The following is a 20,223-nucleotide window of genomic DNA, read 5'->3' on the forward strand; positions in this document are numbered from 1 at the left end:
TCTTTCCTTTCCCAGAAATCTGACAAGTATACTATTCTGTGTTCACCTAATTTACTTACAGTTTCCTTCTTTATATTTAAGTCTTTCACCCATTCTAAATTTATCTTGGTGTATGGTGTAAGATGTTGATCTAAACCTAAACTCTCCCATATTGTTTTCCAATTTTCCCAGCAGTTTTTGTCAAATAGTGGATTTTTGTCCCAAATTCTATCTCTCACTTTTCCCTTTCCACTCTGCTGAGTTTGAAAGCAATTCTGATATAGATTTTTACATGCACAAACATGTAAAACATTTTTCTATATTAATCCTTTCGTGGAAGGAAACTTGAACAAAAAAATTAAGAAAGTAAAAAAAGGTTGCTTTGGTTTGAATTCAGACTTGCATCAGTTCTTTCTTTGGAAGCCGATGGCATTTGTTATCATTAGTTCTTTGGGATTTTTTTGAATCATTGTATTACTGAGAATAACTTCATGGTACTGTGCACAATGTTCTCCTGCTTCTGCTTATTTGGCTCTGCTTCAGTTTCTGTCAGTCTTTCCAGGTTTTCCTGAGCTCCTCCTGCTCTTCTTTTCTTACAATACAAAAATAATACTATTTTTAAATAGTATTCTATCACAATCATATACTATGCCTTACTCAGCCATTCCCCTCACTTTCTAGTTCTTTGCCCCCACAAAAAAAGAAGTGCTTTAAATAAGGAAAGACAATTGGAGAATAGAAGTGTGAACTCTAGTTGGAAAAATAAAGATGAAAAGGTATTCCTTAAAGAGAGAATGAACAATTAAAAGACAGTTCTTAGAGAAGATCTTCTCCCCTTCACAGAAAAAAGGGATATTTAACTCACATCTGAAACATGAAAAGGCAAAGTTACAGAAAAATATCTCAAGATGAATGACACACACTCCAAATAGCACCTGAGGATTTCATAGGTAATTCAACCTGCAAATATGGCGAAAAACATCAAGGTCTTAAAACCTGAAAAAGTCCAAAAAGTTGACTTAATCCTAGTAGATAGTTAACAAAGTAAAGCAGGATGATGATGAAGGATGGACACGCTATATCTATGGTATGACTCACAGAAAGGGTATAAATTAAATCATCAGAAACACCCAGGGCATCCATGAGTAATGAACATTTAGCAACCCTGACAATGAGGAGTGTGCCAATGCTTGGCATATACTTTGGTCGCATTATCTTACATCTTACTAAAGAAACAATCCCAAAACAGAGATGGACCTAACCTGGTGCCAAGTGCATAGGGATATAAAACCCTTATCTTCTATCTTGGAATCAATACTTTGTATTGTTCCAAGGCAGAAGAGTGGTAAGGGCTAGGCAATAGGAGCTCAGTGACTTCCCCAGGATTACGCAGGTAGGAAATGTCCAAGGCCAGATCTGAATCTAAGACCTCCCATCTCTAGGCCTAGCTCTCAATCCACTAAGCTACCCAGCTGCCCCCCCCCCCCCCCATGTAGTAATATTTTAAAAGTATCTTCTTAAAGCCCCAAAGGAAAATAAGCAGTTTATTATTAATATTATTATTACAAGAGGCATTAAAATTCCATCTAAAAGAATGTAAGCAGGATCCCAAAACAAAAGAAGGATATAAAAAAAATCTTACACAGCTTTAGGAAATCCAGTATTTAACAGGACAATGATATTCACAATAGACCCTCCATGTTCCTTCATCCAGGACTTGTAAACTATACAAAAGATCAAAAGCAATCAAATTAAATCCTTCCTAGACAACATGGGGTAAGAAGGGATGACTGTGAAGTTGGAGCATCTCAGTTCAAATCTCTACTCTACCTCTTGCTACCCAAATGACTGGACAAGTGACCAAGCTCTTAAGTTTCAGATTTGTGAAATGAAGAGGTTGGACTACATGATCTCTAAAGATTCTTCTTGATCTAGATCTTTGATCTCAAGACTCTTATCCTGCCAAACATGTTCTTTTTTAGGATATCCAATCCCCAAATCAATACCAATTAACAAACACTACCAGTTTTCTTCATAATACCAAGCTAACTCTAAGGTTTGCAAAGTCTTTTACATGGATCTTCTCACTTGAATCTTACAACTCTCACAAAGTATATATTATTATATGCCTGTTTTACAGAGGAGAAAACTGAATTCTAAATCTCTTCTAATTAAATATAAGCTCCCAAAGTTTAATGGTCAAAATAAGTATATTCTGACAGCCTAATTTAGTACTTGGCAAGCTATGGCCTATGGGCCATATCTAGCCCCAGGCCGCTACTTTCAGAATTTTGCTATTCTCAATCTTTCTTTTATTTGTTCTATTTCAGACCTCAGTAGAAATGGCAAATGGCTGTTCCCCGTATTCCTTATCAAAACTATTTCTGGGAACAAAGACTGCTGCACAGTTAACCCTCCAGTTTATCTTCTCCAGGTTAAATAATGCCATATAAGTTAACTCTCTTAAATCTTTAGTTATATAAAGGCCTCTTTTCCATATTGGTGTGGCTTTACTCTGATGTCTGAGCGTTCACAGTTCAGATCATTACCCAACACTTAAGGTATTTAATCGCCAAAGAGATTGATCAGTTACCAGTGCCACAATGGTACAGAACTCTGAGTTTTATCCAAAGTGGAGGTCTGGGGGGCAGCTGGGTAGCTCAGTGAATTGAGAGCCAGGCCTAGAGATGGGAGGTCTTACATTCAAATCTGACCTCAGACACTTCCTAGCTGTGTGACCCTGGGCAAGTCACTTGACCCCCATTGCCTACTCTTACCACTCTTCTGCCTTGGAGCCAATACACAATATTGACTCCAAGATGGAAGGTAAGGGTTTTAAAAGGAAAAAAAAAAAAAAAAGAATTGGCACTTTAGAGACATGCTTAAGAAACCCATTCATCAAATTTCTTGTACTTAGTTTTTCTTTTATAATTCATAACTACTACTTAAAACTATTATGTGAGACTTATTTATTTGAAAGGAAAATGTTATTTACAAGTAATGCTCAGATAAGCCATATGGGCCATGCTAGAAAAAAAACTCAACATTTATTAATAAAGTGTCTTTGGAAGCATCCAAAAATTCTTTATCAAAAGTACAATTTTCAAAATGAAAATGAGATGAGAAAATATGGGTATATCAGGCACTACCAAAATTCCACCTATAAGTCACATTCTATGACATGGAGGTAACAGTGGGATCTTGAAGACTATCCCAATAAAGCAGGAGAACAAGCACTCTTTGGAGAATAGCACTAAATAGAAGAACAGGCTCTCCCAAGTGAGAATGGCACCAGATATGGTGTGAGATATGGTAAGGCTTCCAGGTTCAATGCTTGATGACTAACTTAGGCCTCTCTGGAAATACCTTCAGGAAATCTGCAAGCTGATGAATATGTTAACTACTCATGAAAGCCAACAACTAATATATCAGTGGAGGGAATAAGGTCAAAGTTCCTTTAAGAATTGAGGAGGGGGGCAGCTGGGTAGAGAGCCAGGCCTAGAGATGGGGGGTCCTGGGTTCAAATCTGGCCTCAGACACTTCCTAGCTGTGTGACCCTGGGCAAGTCACTTGACCCCCATTGCCTACCCTTACCACTCTTCTGCCTTGGAACCAATACACAGTATTGACTCCAAGACAGAAAGTAAGGGTTAAAAAAAAAAAAAAGAATTGGGCACCTCAGTGCAAGTAATACTTCTTAGAGGGTTTATGATCTACAACTGAAGGAAGACCCAGTATCTGTGAGTATTTTCCATCTCTACCTGCTTTACAAAGGTAGAAGGTACCAGTCAGGTTGGTTTCAACCACAGCATTCCATCCTTTTGAAGTGAGAGATTCAGCAGAAGATAAGAATTGGCCTCCTCCATTGTTTACCAGGAAATTGATTTTGCCATGGAGATCTAATGTAGATTTAACCAAACTGTCCACCTAAAACAACCATAATAAAATAAATTGGTTAATAAGCCCATACTACTACTGGTGACCCAGCAATGAAGATTAGCCTGGCTAGTGTCTCTTCACAATGGATTCTAACTCACTTGACACATATCAGATGGAACAAAGAACAAGTGGTTTACAAATATCTAAAGACATGATTCCATGAAGAGCAAATTGTTCAGCTTCTCATTAATAACTAAACATCCAGAAGTTGAGCCGAGGCTTAAAGAAAATCAGTGAAGCTAAAAGGAAGAGGTAATGGAAGGGTCCGGGAAGACTATTCCAAGTATGAGGCATTCAGAACAAAGACAAGGAGATAAGGAGTTTCCCTTGGGAGGAACACCTAGTAGTACAGTATAGCTGTATCATAGAGTGAGTGGAAGGGAATAAAATATAGGAAGACTAGAAAGGTAGAAAAGAGTGAAGTTAGTATAAAGAACCTTAAATGTCTAAAAGAAAACTTTATATTTGTTCCCAGAGACAATAGGAATTGACTGAATAGAGGAATGATATAGTCAAGCCTGCACCTTTAAGCATATACCATTTGCAGGCAAAAACAATGAGTGAAGAGCAGATGAAAAGTAATGGTGGCCATTCAGGGCAAGAAGTCAACATGGCCAAGGCTTATGAATGAAAAAGTTTCTCTTGGCAATCCACATTGGGAATATGGGAAATATTGTGAAATTAATGTCTGTACCCTAGAACTATGATTCCCAGCACCCCACTCTCTTCCTGTCGTTACATGCTGACATAGGCAGGATATAAATTCGGTATAGCCCTGCTTCTCTCTCTCTTGATCTAACTGGTTTGGTAGAGGTGGCGTGAGGTGAAAGCCAGGTGACTATTGCTCATGTGATTTTAATTTTGTTAGATAATTAGGTTTTTTACTTCTATTTCCTTTTTTTCCTTCTACTTCAAGTGATTATTAATAAATTCTATAAAATATAAATCTTGGGGTATTAATTTAAATCCTACAATATATTCATTAATCTCTTTGTGTCGATAATTTTATTTTCCTTTTATTCATTATTATTATACCATTCCTCTTGGAACATTTGTTTAACTGAAGCCTGTTTCCCATTAATATTAACCTCACTTGACTAAAACCAGACTTATGGAATGATAACTTTAAGAGAAGACTTTTTCCATTTGTAAGATTTAAATTAATATCAATAACTCCAATTATTAATTTTATAAAGCTTATTAATAATCACTTAAAGTAGAAGAAATAAAAAAAAAAAGAAATGGAAGTTAAAAGCCTAATTTTCTAACTAAAGTAAGACCACATGTGTAAATTCTCCTGCCTCATTGAAAGCCAGCTTCAGCAGTCACATTCAAGGAAAGAGAGAGAGAGAGACAGAGAGAGTCAGGGTTGCACCAAAATTATATCCTCCCTACATTAGCACATAACATAAACATGCAAATGGGATGCTAAATAAGAGTCCTGGGGAGCAAATTCTATCCACACACATTCCTAAGATAATAAGCCAAAAGAAAGGATGGAGTATATAGCATAAGATTTCCTTGACACTGAATCTTTGATTATCTTTGTAACACATAAATCTCCTCATTTAGCTTACTGTGATTCCTTTAAAACAGGGGTCAGCAACATATGGCTCTTTTGAGGGCCAGATATGGCTTTCTGCAGGAGCCATAAAGTCAATTTTTTTTCAGGTGCTGTTACAGGAGCAGCACTGTGAGCACTGTATGGCTCTCATGAAATTACATTTTAAAAAATGTGGCATTTATGGTTCTCAACGGCCAAAAAGGTTGCCAACCCCTGCTTTAAAATATAGCTTTATAGTTTTGTGTCGGACTTTGCAAGCTCACTGATTAAATCTATTACTTCATCCATTTACTGATTTGTTCTAACTTAGTTTGTTTAACTTTGTTTTTTAATTAATGGAAGCATGAGATATTTAATCTGTTTGACTAGGCTCATGTGACTTTAATAAGTGATAAAAATTGTTATATGTTAAAAAAATTATTTCTCTTGCTCTCTGATGTTATTTTCTCCATAAAGGCCTTGAAAGATACTCTAATTTTTGCTCAGGGTTATTCTAATGAATCCTAAATCTGTACTTAAACATAATAAAACCTGGCTTTTAACCCCTGTGATTTCTATGTTGTGATATATTTATTTAGTCAATAGTTACCTAACATATAATTCAATGAGGAGAGTGTGTAAATAGAATTAGCCAGATCCCATTTAATAGTCAAGAATCTACTCAACACAGGCGTGCTAATGATGTCACTCCCACCTCCCTTAGTGGGGAGGGGAGACGAGTTACCCACACGTGACAATAAGTAACAAATCAAGAATAAGGGACTGCCCTTTGGGCAGTCCAAATCAAAGTAGAAACTGCCATTTGTCCATTTGAATTAGAGGTGGACCACAGGAAGTGATGAAAGACACATTCTCTTTAAGTAAGTGAGTGAACTTCCTGTGGGGGCAGTTGCCGTTTGGAACTAGAGGAAGAAGCATCTCCTGAGACCACAGTCAGCTTATGCTCTGTATTGTCACGTGGGTAAGTTAGGCTGGCTTCCTTAGCCTAGCTGGGCCAATTCTAAACTCTGCCTATCCGGCTGTTGGGCCTTGCGGCTTACAGCTTCATTTATTCAGACTTCTAACCTCCCTCTTCTCTTTATCCCTACTTACCTTCCTGATTGTAAATAAACTCTTCAACCCGATGCTGACTTGGGTCTGATTTAATTACGGAATCAACCTGAATTGTTGATTCCTGGCGGCCACATAAATTTAATATATAGCTATAATAACTAAATTTTAATTCTTACAAGAGGAAAGGAGCAGTTCTCTTATAACGTCTTCAAGGGACTTTGTGGTTTTTGCCCTCAAAATAAGGATTTTCTAATAGCTGACCTAAATATTGAAGTGAAGGAAACTGTTCTTTACAAACTGAAACTAGGTAAAATACTAACAAGTCCAGCTAGTGCTAATTAGTGCCAATAATGAGTCATTATGGATTCCAACTGAAAAAACAAGAATACAAAAAAATTAGCTTCACAATATGGGATATAGGTCATCAGGACAAGATCCTACTATACGGCATCATGATTTCCAAAATACACAAAAGCTGATTTTTCTGGCTGAAAAGAATGACAAATAGTAAGAAAATAAAGTCCAAGAATAACTAAGGAGAATGTACCAGGAATGTAAGTATTTTCTAAGGAACAGGATCTTTGCAATACCAGGAATGTGGCATTGTCAGTTTACATTTCATTCTCTTTGGCATTGAAACTGGTTCCGCCCACATTTGAGTTCTATGAAGGACTGCACTGGTTGTACACCAAGTGCTGTGTAATAATGATCCTTTGCTCCAGCTTAACTGTCGGTTCATGTCACTCAAACCAGTTCTTTCAACATTCTAAGCTTCCCTCACTCCAGCCTGCTCTTACAGCTGAAAGCAAAAATGAAATAACAAAAGTTCTTCTTCCCTCTCTTCCTTCCCCCTCCTTTTGGTTTCTTCTATTTACAACTTTGACTTACTAGAAAGTGACAGTTAGTGGCACTGAATTTGGAAAGCTGTGTTTTTTTCCCCTTTGTTGTCATAGTATATATTACACCATACAGATAATGTGGCCAAAAAAAGGTTGAAAATAGGTTTGTCATTTAGTGTAAATGGTTTGAGTTTCCAACAGGGCAGGTTCTGCACTCCTAACCAGTATTCTTCAGCTTTTTGAGTTATGGGGAAAAAGCAGCAAAGCAACTGAGCATTTAGTACTTAAAAGGGATTTTTAAGCCTATTAAGACTTTGGTTTAGAATAAATATGCAGCAGCAGGGCTGTGTTGCAGTCCATTTGAGAGGCTGTTTTTTTTTTTTAACACAAATTCAGCATATTTTTTTAACTAGTAAAAAAAAATACAAAAGACAAGTAAAACACTCAAATCCCCAGAAAGGAAAAATATACTTAGTGTAGGCTTTGCAATTACAATTTAAATATAAGTTCATTTTAATTGACTAAAGTTGCTCTTTTGAAACTTGAGAAAGGACAATAAAAATTGAGCAAGTGATCAGGTTTTTTAGTCAATAGAGAGCACCACGTCTTTGGATGTTTCAGTATTTCATAGAGTTGCACTTGTCTTGGTGCTCACATGAACACTTATTTGGGAAAAAAAAAAAAACTTTGTTTTGGTTTTTGACTTTGAGATTGTAGTTTTGAGCAAGTTGTACCATAGAAAACAGAACAAGTTTAATCATAAACCATTTATCACTCCAGCTTTTCTTCTCCCTGCACTTCAGATGAGGCTTTAGTAAATTCTTAACACATGGATAACTCTTAGAAAGGATGTAGAGATGGCCGTCATAAGCACTAAGTGGAGCTTTTTCACATAAATTTTGAAAGAAAAAACAAACTGTAAAATTTGGTGAAGCATGTGGTGCTTCTATTCAAAACAATGCTAGAACTCTACAGAAAACACAGTCTAATAAAACATAATCTCAAAGCTTGGTTAATTGGTGATTTTTTAAAGACACAATCAAAAACAGTAGGCATTTCTCTAGGGAAAATTCTTGGCCCAAGAAACTCCTAAGTGTGGCTGGAGCTAGATTAAAATGTAATGGGGGGCAGCTGGGTAGCTCAGTGGATTGAGAGCCAGACCTAGAGACGGGAGGTCCTAGGTTCAAATCTGACCTCAGACACTTCCCAGCTGTGTGACCCTGGGCAAGTCACTTAACCCCCATTGCCTACCCTTACCACTCTTCTGCCTTGGAGCCAATACACAGTATTGACTCCAATACAGAAGGTAAGGGTTTAAGAAAAAAAAATGTAATTGGGAAACATTTAGCAAAATAAAAACATAACCTAGATAATATTAATTTGTGATTTTATAAGTCAATATACAAACCACAGGAATCCATTTCTATACTCCAGATATATATATGTGTGTGTGTGTGTATGTATATATATATATATATATATTCTGATACTCCTAGCTCTATGGTATTGAGGATTTGAAAGTCAATGTAAAAAGAAAGATTTCAGACACTTGAAACATTTAATCCAATTTTGGAACAATCCTCTATTTTTATATGTATAAAATGTCCTCTGGAACCTCTCACACCACAGGAGTCAGATTTTCTAACTACAAAAAAGGCCTCTTTAAACATATTTCTTTTACACTCTATACTAAGATTAACTCAGAGTGGGTAAATGACTTAAATATAAAGAGGGAAATCAAACAAATTAGATGAACATAGAATAGTATATCCACCACATCTATGGGAAAGGAAGGAATTTAAGGCTAAGCAGGAGATAAAGAACACTACAAAATATAAAATGAATAATTTTTGATTGTATTAAATTAAAAAGTTTCTGTACAAACAAAACCAATGTAACCAAAATTAGAAGGGAAGCAACAAATTGGGGGAAAATCTTTATAATGAAAACCTCTGACAAAGGTCTCATTTCTCAAATTTATAAGGAATTAAGTCAATTGTACAAAAAACAAATTGTGGGAAAATCTTTATAATAAAAACCTCTGACAAAGGTCTCATTTCTCAGATTTATAAGGAACTAAGTCAATTGTACAAAAAAAATCAAGCCATTCCCCACTTGATGAATGGTCAAGGGATATGAATAGGCAGTTTTTGGATAAAGAAATCAAAACTATCAATAAGCAGATGAAAAAGTGTTCTAAATCTCTCATAATTAGAGAAATGCAAATCAAAACAATGCTGAGATACCACCTCACACCTATCAGATTGGCCAATATGACAGTAAAGGAAAATAATAAATGTTGGAGGGGATGTGGCAAAATTGGGACACTAATGCATTGCTGGTGGAGTTGTGAATTAATCCAGTCATTCTAGAAGCCAATTTGGAATTATACGCAAAGGGCTTTAAAAGACTGCCTGCCCTTTGATCTAGCCATACCACTGCTGGGTTTATACGCCAAAGAGATAGTAAGGAAAAATGCTTGTACAAAAATATTCATAGCCAAGCTCTTTGTGGTGGCAAAAAATTGGAAAATGAGGGGATGTCCATCAATTGGGAATAGCTGAACAAATTGTGGTATATAATGATGATGGAATACTATTGTGCTGTAAAGACTGATGATCTGGAGGCTTTCCATGTGAATTGGGAGAACCTCAATGAACTGATGCAAAGCGAAATGAGCAGAACCAGAAGAACATTGTACACAGAAAGTAAAACACTGTGGAAAAATCCAATGTAATAGTACTTGCTACTAGTAGCAATGCAACAAGCCAGGATACTCCTAAAGGTCTTATGTGAAAGAATGCTATCCACATTTAGAGAAAGAACTATGGGAGTAGAAATGAAAAAGCAAAACATATGACATCACTTATCACATATATATGGGTTATGTGATTTGGGGACTAGGCTTTTTAAAAATTGCTCTATAGCAAAAATGAATAATATGAAAATAGATAAAAAGTGACAACATTTGTACAACCCAGTGGAGTTCCTTGTCAGCTCTGGGCGAGGGTATGGAAGAGGGGAGGGAAAGAAAATGAATCATGGAAACAAGGGAAAATACTCTTAAAAAAATAAATAAAGTTTTGAAAAGAAAAAAAATAAAAAAAAGAAAGGAAATGAACATATTTCTTTTGTGTTTTGATAAGACACTAAAGAAGGAGGAGATGTTGAGGTTTATCTAGAGAAAACTTAACTGCTCTGTTTGGTGACATTGATTTCAACACATAATTAATAATCAACCATCTTATATGTTTATTTTCCATTTTCATTAAGACTCACACTTTGCCAGAAGCCATCGAGGCTGTGATGTTTAGCAAGGCTACTCACAAGCTCTGACAATCCAGCATGGCAGGTTGTCAGGAAGATGGAAATTCCACACTCAGTTTCCCCTATGTGATTCTTTTTACAGTGACATTCACTTGCACTGAAATTATTGCAATCAATATCCTTATTCGGCCCCAACGAGATGAAGAAAAACAATACAGGTTCAAGGCAAGAACTATCACAGTCACCGACTACCCACTATCCCAAAATAAACCCCTGTACAAGTCCCTAGAGTATAGAAATTTCCCCTAGAATCAGCCCAGCAAAAAATCAGCAGTTAGTGAGTTAATGCAAGTTTCTAAAGTTCCTAGCAAGAAAATACCTCGCCTGAGTTTGTTCCCAAACTCCCACAGACCAAAGAAACAGTGAAACACAAGGAAAATAAGGTAATGACAAATTAGCACAGAATCACCCTACCAGAACTGCATTCTTATTGACCCTATAGCAGAAAGAACATCATGGGAACAAAATTTGAACCAGACTGATATTATTGTATCTTATTAGATGTAATCAACTACCATAACTATCTCCTTGATTGATGATGGGAATGAATAGTATAATGTATCTATATACATGATTTAATTAGTTAAAATATAATTAACTATTATGCTTAACTAGGAACTAATGTTCTTGTACCTTATAGATGGTTGAAAAGAATAAGTTCCAACTAAGCCATTCTGTAATAATTCTTGATAAATTTGCTTCTTTGTTTAACCACAGTAAGATAATTAGTAAATGCCAATCATATGATGTTTTAAAAGTTAATATGTGATTTTGAATGTATGGGAAAATCAAAACCTGTATGAGATCATAAAGAAAAAAGGTTATAAAAATAAAAACCAACAGATGGCTTTTAGGAACAGCCTCTACAATTTGACTTGCACTCTGGCTCATTTTCACTTCATTTTTCGCCACGCCATCCCAGTTCCAGAGACCCAACCAAGGGAAGAGCGGGCTCTTCACAACACTTTAACTAAAGCTCTTAGGGAAAAAAATTCTGGATTATTTTTTAAAAGATAATCACTCACACTTGAGTGAAGTATAAATAGGGGTGGGGGAAGTTCTGGGTGAGGAGATTTGAGGGACAGGGACCAATTAGGTTACTTAAGTTAGTCTCGGCAGGAGGTGAGGAGAATTAGTACTATGGTGATGGTTGTATTGGTGGGGAGGTGTATAGAGGGCTGTTGTGAATGTAGAAAAAAACAAGATTTAACATTGGATTGGATATGTAAAGTGAGTGTAAATGAGGATGGTTATAAGGATAGGTAAAAAGCCTATACTTTTTTTTTTTTTTACTCCAAGCACCTTGTATAGTACTTTGTACATAGTTAATGCTTATCAGATTTATTAGTGTTGAGCATGCTATACTTAAAAAGACAAGAAAGTAAATGTACATTACAGAAAGATTTTCAACAAGGGTTCAAACAAAAAAAAAAAGGATTTCTGATTAATCTGTCCTTAACGAGAAAAAGATGAACAATATCCTAGTATTTTTACTAATCAAAAGTACAAAAAAATTATGTTGAGAAAAAAATACTTCAAAGAAATAACTAAGGCTGTATTATATTATAAACATAATTATCATAACTTTTAGGGAAACAAAAATTAGGTATTAGCTTTACCTCTTCTTCTTTTCGAATATTGCACTGGATGGGAGTAACAACTGCTGAGTTGGAGGGCAAGCGGGCAGCATTCAATTCTTCTGCTGCTGATTTTAATCTATCAAATTTGCGGGAGGCAATAACTACATTACACCCTGGAAAGAAAATCAAACAAATAAAGAAGCCAATCTTATTTAAAAAATAAAATAAAATTGACTAAAAAAATTATTAGCTGTTCCCAATTTTTACCAGAAATGATATACAGATATTTCAGTCAATCCATAACCTAATGAGTTTGGGTAGTTGGGGACTATATTAAAAATCAAAGTCCACCTAAAGTTTGCATTCTCATTTTATGCAATTCTTATTTGTCTTTCCATAAACCCTTCATAAAGAACCTATTGGCCTCACACTAAGGGATGGCCTTCTAGTATTCACACAGACAAGAAGAACAATGATAATGACCTTCCTCTTGCCCACCCCCACCCCATAATCTAATCTATTCCTTGCAGAATGAGTTTTTCTCCTCAGTTGTTAAACTTGTGATGTGCCTGGCAATGAAGCACAGATTTCTTCAAGTACTACAAACTTACCTACGTCATGTGTTTCATTACCATATTGCTATATCCATAGTACAGCTTGATGATATATTTATATACCTTTAAAATAACACAAGGGTTCTTAACCTTTTGGTCATGGATCCTCCTGTGGTCGTCTGGTGAAGATTAGGAGGTTCTTCTCATAATAATATTTCTTAAACATATAAAATAAATTCTTGGGACTACAAAGGAAACTAATTATACTAGTATACAGTTATCAAAATTATTTTAAAGATCACAGATCCCCTAAAATCTATCTATGACCCCCTGACATAAAGGAAATGCTTGTGAATGCATCCATAGTGGTTTGTGACAGTCCCTATCAAATAGCAGGTCTTTAATAAATGTTTATTAATTGACTGACTAAAATTATTTTTAAACCACTCAATCTCACACTATAGTTTTCAGTCCAGGAATGCTCTCTTCTCCTTTTAGTCGACATTTATTAAGTGTTCTGTTTTCATGGTCAAAGAGGCAATTTGCTATAGTGGATAGAGGATCAACTTGTTGAATCAGGAAGACTGAAATTGAAGTCCCTTCTCTGACACTTGCTGGTGGCTGTGCGACCTTAGGGCTCACTTAACCTCTCATTGCCACAGACAACTCTCTGAAGCTTCAAGTTACAGACAGTAGATTGCAAGTCTTCATGGATAGAGGGAATTTCCATGCTAGGATTTCCCAAGCTGAAGAAATCATAGGTCAGGCCCCCCCCAAAAAAATGTACAAAATATTAGGTTTAACTACATGGAAGATGGAAGAAAAAATGAATCTTTGATTTCAAGGAGTTTATACACTAAAAAAAAGGAATAAAACAGTTACACATAAAATGTTGCCTATGGCAAGTGCAAAGAAAAAAATCTAGACAATGAGTTATATTTTAGGGTAAAATTCCTTTCAGCTGGATTGCATCAAAGAAGTGACACATAAGCTGAGAGATTTCAGCAGATTGAATTATGGGAAAATGCATTTCATATCTAGGGAACAATCTGCATGAATGAGAAAAAACAGGATAGGTCAGGACAAAGTTGCCAACAGCCATTAAAAAATTTTTGAACAATAAGTGACATGGTCAGATCTGGGGTTGAGAAAGATCAGTTGGCAACTGTTGAAAAGAATGGAGCGACCAAAGGGAAAAAATGTAAGTAGAGGGTAGTTAAGAGTCCAGGCAGAAATTATAAGGACTTGAATAAGGGTGGTAGGATAGTTAGGGGAGAGGAAATGGGCATAAGAAATATCTCACAAGTAGACTAGGAAGGACATGGCAACTAAATAGATATTAAGGCTGAAAAAGAGGGAAGAAAGAATCAATGACTTAAGTTTTAAACCTGAGCAACCAGGTGGAACATAACTAGGGACATTGAAAGAAGGGCAGGTTTGGAAATTTTGAGGATGCTAGGTTCTGTTTTGGATGTATTGAAGTGCAGGTACTAGTAGGACATCCATGCATAAATGCCCAGTAGGACAGTAGAAATGTAGGCCAAAGACTCAGGGGAAAGAATAGTATCTATAATTTGGAGTTATCCACAAATAGGTCATATAATTGAGTATAGGGGAAGGAGAAGGATAAAATCACCAACGGAAAGAATATAGAAATAGAAAAGAAGAAGCCTAGGGCAGAATTTTATAGGATACCCACACTCTGGCACTGGGAGAAAGAAAATGAACTAATAGAGTATAGGAATGATTAGATAGATTATAGATTTTTATATATACCATAGTTTTTATGACAGTGTAGTCTTAGATGACTAAGTGAATGGAAATAGAGATAATAACTGACATTTAACTTTTATTCCTTTTTTCAGTGTGTAAGTTATGTTACTTAAAGCTCATAATATTGAAGCAGCTATTATAGGTATTGTCCCTACTTTACAGATGAGGAAACTGGGGCCCAGCTAGCTTAAGTGACATCCCATGGTCACATGGCTAGTATACTTTCAGATCTTCTTTTCTAAGAGTTCACAATACATTTTTCCTAATTGAGCTAACCCTTCTCATCTTTCATGCTCAAGATCTACAGTCACATGACAGGTTTTACTGAATCCTATTTTAAAATGAAAGGGTTGTACTAGATACTCTCTAAGGAGCCTTCTAGCTCCAACTCTATGAGCCTGTGATCCTTAAACTAATTAATTATTAAGAAAATATCCAAACATACCCATTGGTTTTTCTGGAGCTGGAGATGAGAAATGGACATAAAAGAATTAATATAGTTAGGCATATTGAAGAGTGATACCCAAGAAAGGGTAACACTCTCATAACATCTACTTTATTATACTTAGAATGCTGTTCTCTCAGTCCTATACTCCTCTCCTATGTCCTAATCCTCTCCCCAGTTTCCTTTCTCTATGATCACTAGAGATAATAAAACAGATAGTACTTATGGTTTGCAAAGCAATTTTTAGAAAAAACATTTTGTCACTTCATGTTCACAACAACTCTGACAAGTAGAAATTTAAAGAATTTTTTTCATTTTCCAGAAGAGAAATCTGAAGGGGAAGTTAAGGGGCTTATCAATGATGTGGAAGAAACACATCCAAGTTTGTAGCAGGGTCTCTCCCCAAGAATGGGGAACTCAAACTCCATTCAATCCAGAAGTAATAAAAGAATTTTATTTGAAGAAGTAGTTTTTGGTGGTAAAATAGCCTAATGGCTGGTGGAATAGTCTGGGAGGGCTAATCCAGTATCCTTAAGGCCAGTGGACAAGCCCAGGGGCTAGCAGAGTAGCCTCTTTGGAGCTGATAATATGGAGTAGCAGCTCCTTTGTAGAATGGCAGCTTCCATTGTAGAGTGACAGATTTCATATCCTGTGGATCAAGGTTGGCATATTTATTGGGGTCTGGGAGCTTGTCATCTCCCATTCAAAATTCAGGTAAATGCATGTTTTGGGGTTTGTTACCATAGGGAATAAGGAGCATTCACAAGTTTGGGGGATTCTTCTGGAATGCCAGAGTTCCCAGGGAGCATGTTCCATGTTCCTCCATTGTCCACTTTGTCATCATTTGTCGACTAGGGAGAGGTCTTGCTGCCCTTTTAGAATGAGAACATGAGGGGTGGAGTACAGTACATTGGAGAACCACAATAGGTAATTAATTATTTCTAAAAACAATATAAGTAATTAATAAAAAACAGAATAGTTACAATTACAGATCCAGTACATAGAGTGGATGATTGAACAATCTACGATTCACGCTTGACTAATGCTGGAACTACAGGTTTTGCAGTTGATATTTAATCACTGCTAACTAGTGAGAAAACAAGATTTCAGAGTATAAGGGTCCCATTCCTATTACTGCTCCTTACTGCCCACTCTCAGCCCACATTACCAAAATTATCATACAAAGATTAAATACAAAGCATGATTCAAATCCACAACAAAGTTGACTCCAAGTCAAGCCTTCTTCTCTGGCTCCAGAGAGAAACCACAATCATTTTGCAACATTTTGATGAACCCATAATATAAAGACCACCCCCATCTCCAACCATTTGGGGATCTAATAATAGAAAGTCCTCAACTGCTGGTAAAGAAGAAACACAATACAATTAATCATGCAAGAACACAGTAAAAACTGATGGTCAGATCCATTGCTATAATAACTACTTCCTGTCTTTAGATAAAAGATAGTTAAAATCTTCTCTAAAGTTACCTCAAGGGGCCAGCTGGGTGGCTGAGTGAATTGAGAGCCAGGCCTAGAGATGGGAGGTCTTACATTCAAATCTGACCTCAGACACTTCCTAGCTGTGTGATCCTGGGCAAGTCACTTAACCTCCATTGTCTAGCCCTTGCCACTTTTCTACTTTGGAGCCAATACACAGTATTGACTCCAAGACGAAAGGTAAGGGTTTATCAAAAATAATAATAATGAAAATAAAATAAAGTTACCTCAAGCCTGTGGTTTTGTCTAAAGGATCCAGTCTCACGACTGTTAAAGTATTTCACCATAACCTCTCCATTCCTCCTGCCCCACAGCAGGGAATGCCTTCCCATTCCAATAATTAGCCAGTTACTTGGCAAATTTTCCCCTGAAACCTTCCCTTTCCTCCCCTGAATAATGCTCCCTTTTTCTACTGCTCTTCCTACATTTAAAGTTGTTAATTGTGCGTTGGCTGTGAAGTATAAGCCTGAAATGTTCCTAGAAATACATCTTGTAATCTAAGAAGCTGATGCTGCTCTCAGCAGTTCTATCTTGGCATGCTAAATGCAGTTCTTGGCTTTGTTTGACTTCCTATCTTTGACCTAAAATCACTGGACCCCTTACTAGTATGTCTCTCTCTGAGGTCTCATTCCTCTGGGCTAAGAAAACTCCCCTGAATTGACAAGCACTGGCCCTTCTCCCTAGAGTTATATCCAGACCTGGATCTCTCTCCCCAGTGACCCACCAAGCTGTCCCTCTCCTATCTTCCTGATTCCGGAGTTTCTGCCCCTCTACCACAAACCCTATCCTCCTCTTACTGGGCAGTAAGGAGGAGAAGGATAGGGTTCCCCCCAGCTTCTATTTCCCTCCCTCTTCCCGTCCGTTTCCCCTCTCCCTCTCCCCAGTCCCGCCCCAGTCCTTTCCCAATGACCCCACCAGTTTCTTTCACTTTCGTTCTTCGCCTCTGGGTGTCCCACCAGCTCCCATCCCTCCGCCCCAATATTCTCCTCTGACTCAGGACCCCTCCCAGTCCTTCAGAGTCCCCCTGCCTCTACCCTTCTTTCCTCGAGGGACCTTTGCTCTGCCCCTTTCGTCCTTGGCCTCCCTGCTTTATTCCCACAGTCCCCCAGCTGCCCCCAAAATCTCCCGGAGTCCTTTGCCACAACTCTGCCCCTCCAGCTTAGTGTCCTCGATTCTTCTCTTTCCCCTGTGCCTAGGCCAGACCCAGGCACATGAACACACACCTAGGTGCAGCAGTTCTCTGGTTATGGCCTTGCCAATGCCAGTGCCGCCCCCAGTGACAATAGCCACTTGGTTCCGTAACAACCCTGCAGCCAGGCAGCTCCTGGTCCCCATGACCCGCTTTGTCTCTGACCAACAGAGCGTTTGATCCTTGGCCCGCCGGCAACAAGACAGAGAAACTGGCACACGCAGCCCCGCAGTCTGTCGGGTTGCCTTCGGAAGGTTTTTATATCTACAGGTTCGAAGTCCACAGCAGCCGAGATCGGGTGGAAAACCTATGGATGGCACCACTTCCACGCCCCCGAAGGACCACCCACTTGCGCACCACGTGACCGCTGGGAATGAAAGCTCCTCTCCCCCTCCGCTCAGCTGGGATGCTTACTCTACCCTCGGACTTTATTTGCCCAAAAGTCACCAGAGGGATCTCTAAACTTTACGAAGAAAGGTGAAGCGGTTTAAGCAAGGCCGCATCTTTTTTCCTTCTCAGTCCAGGTGCAGCCTCAGGTGAGAGTCTGCCTCGATTTTGTCTTTATTTTTGCTTTTTTAAGCCTTAGTGTCAAATGAAAAAAGAAAAGAAATCCTGGACAAGAAATAGAAGGCTTGGGGGTAACAGAATACACTTTCTTCAATTAAAAAAAATTCATTGTTTAGTTTTGGGAAAAGACGTTCCATGCATCCCTGCTGCTTAAATGACTGCAGTGCCCATCCCTTTGACCCAACAGATCCTATAGGCAGCAAACTAGCTAGGCAGGGCACAAGAAGCAGGCTTTGCCTTGAAAGACTTTGGAAGGGGAGGAGCAAATCCAAAGTTTTCCCCCCAGTTTGCAGATGTGCTAGGCTGAAGATTTAGGTCCCTTGTCGTTTGCATCTTGCTTACATATTGGACCATAAATGGAAGAGTTCTGGTAAAAATGATGAGAAAATCTTCTAGGTTCTCTCAGGTCAAAGTTTTTATCTGTACCCTCAGGGAAGAAAGGAGATTGAGAATGATGGATTCGGCAGCATCTGAGATGAGCCAGTTTCGTCTCTGGCTCTTGATACAAGATTCTCCTTAAAGAGGAATCATACTGGAGTGTATCCATCTCTGTAAGTATGTGAGATGGAGGTGGAGTCTGCATAAGGCAAGAGAGCTAGACCTAACTGCACCTCTATTTTTCCTCATTTTGTGTCGAGCTGAGTTTTGAATTATATTGATTCTTCTCCTTATATAGTATGTCTTGCTTCATGCATGCAGCACAGTAGTGGTTTGCAAATAAATCTGATCTGATGAAGCTGTCTCCTTTCACTTGAAAATTTGGCAGGAATTTGTGATATCTAAGGGATGTCCTTCCAGCATTTAGCCAAAATAGGGAGAATACTTCTTTTAAAGGTCAATCATTATAAAATATGGATCTACAGGGGGATGAGGGAGGGAGTTAGCATTCAAGAAGAAATAGAGACAATATGAAAACAAAAGCAAAAAAGATATCAATACAAATTTTTAAAGTCATTTTTTAAAAAAAGAAGTTAACTCTTTTGGGGTAAGATAATAATATTATAAATGTTAATGTAAAATATGTTAAATGAAAAATTAAACTACTCAAACTTTTTTTAAACCTTTCCTTCTGTCTTAGAATGGGAGAAGAGTTGGTAAAGACAAGGCAACTGGGAAGTGACTTGTCCAGGACCCCACAGCTAAGAAGTATCTGAGATCATATTTGAACCCAGGCTCTCCCATCTGTAGATTTAACTCTTAATCCCACTGAGCCACCTAGTTGCCTCTCCTCAAAATGAAACTTGGCTGATCTGTGATAGATGTGATTTAGTCTCCCCCTCCATCATTAGGTCTCAACCAGTGTCTTAAGAATGTAGTTTTTAGAAGACAGCAGTATTTCTCTCTTCTCCATCATCTATCTTTCTCATTCTGATTTATTCTCAGAAGCATTTTTCCTCTTTCTGTATAGTCCCTGAATTCCAGTTCACATGCTTTGAAAAAAGGAATTCCTCTTTTGTTTTTAAAATATTATAAAAGAAAGCACTGGAAGGTTAAATTTGTTTTCTTTCTCTTTTCAGATAAGAGGCATCCTAATTATTAACTTATCATTTTTAGAGAGGCTTAAATTTTCACAGAACATATTCTTACATAGTTTTGAAAATTTGAAGAGCTAATGAAAGGAATAGAACTATCATGTGAGAAAAATTGTGCCATGAAAAATGTGCCTTACTTAGCCTATAGTTTTTCCTAAAATTCAACTTATCTAGCCAAGAAGCCAGATTTATTATTCTAGAATAATTTTAACATGGGTATCACTTGAGATCAATCTTTCTCTGTGTAATTTCTTTAATGAATGAAAGAACTGAGCTAGGTGCTTTTTACGGTCCCTTCTAGCCCCAGGTCTATAACCATCTTTAAAATAGGGAAATTGTCTCCAAAGTTCTGAGAAAAGGATTGAGGATGGAGCCTTGGATAAC

The 20,223-nt window shown here is 37.4% G+C and overlaps 1 protein-coding gene across 1 annotated transcript in view; it reads right to left on the reverse strand.

The window, feature by feature from the left end:
* The window catches only part of LOC123240130 (peroxisomal trans-2-enoyl-CoA reductase-like), a 28,299-nt gene extending 10,276 nt beyond the window's left edge, over window positions 1-18,023 (reverse strand). The window contains exons 1-4 of the mRNA XM_044667527.1: window positions 17,775-18,023; window positions 12,321-12,454; window positions 3,741-3,906; window positions 1,622-1,703 (exon numbers count right to left, since the gene is read on the reverse strand). Coding sequence (XP_044523462.1) covers window positions 1,622-1,703; window positions 3,741-3,906; window positions 12,321-12,454; window positions 17,775-17,886 — 494 coding nt within the window. The 5' untranslated portion in view covers window positions 17,887-18,023. The remainder of the gene's footprint in view (window positions 1-1,621; window positions 1,704-3,740; window positions 3,907-12,320; window positions 12,455-17,774) is intronic.
* Between the last annotated feature and the right edge of the window lie 2,200 nt (window positions 18,024-20,223).

This window comes from Gracilinanus agilis, chromosome 3, assembly GCF_016433145.1.
Source record: "Gracilinanus agilis isolate LMUSP501 chromosome 3, AgileGrace, whole genome shotgun sequence".
NCBI classification, from domain to species: domain Eukaryota; kingdom Metazoa; phylum Chordata; class Mammalia; order Didelphimorphia; family Didelphidae; genus Gracilinanus; species Gracilinanus agilis.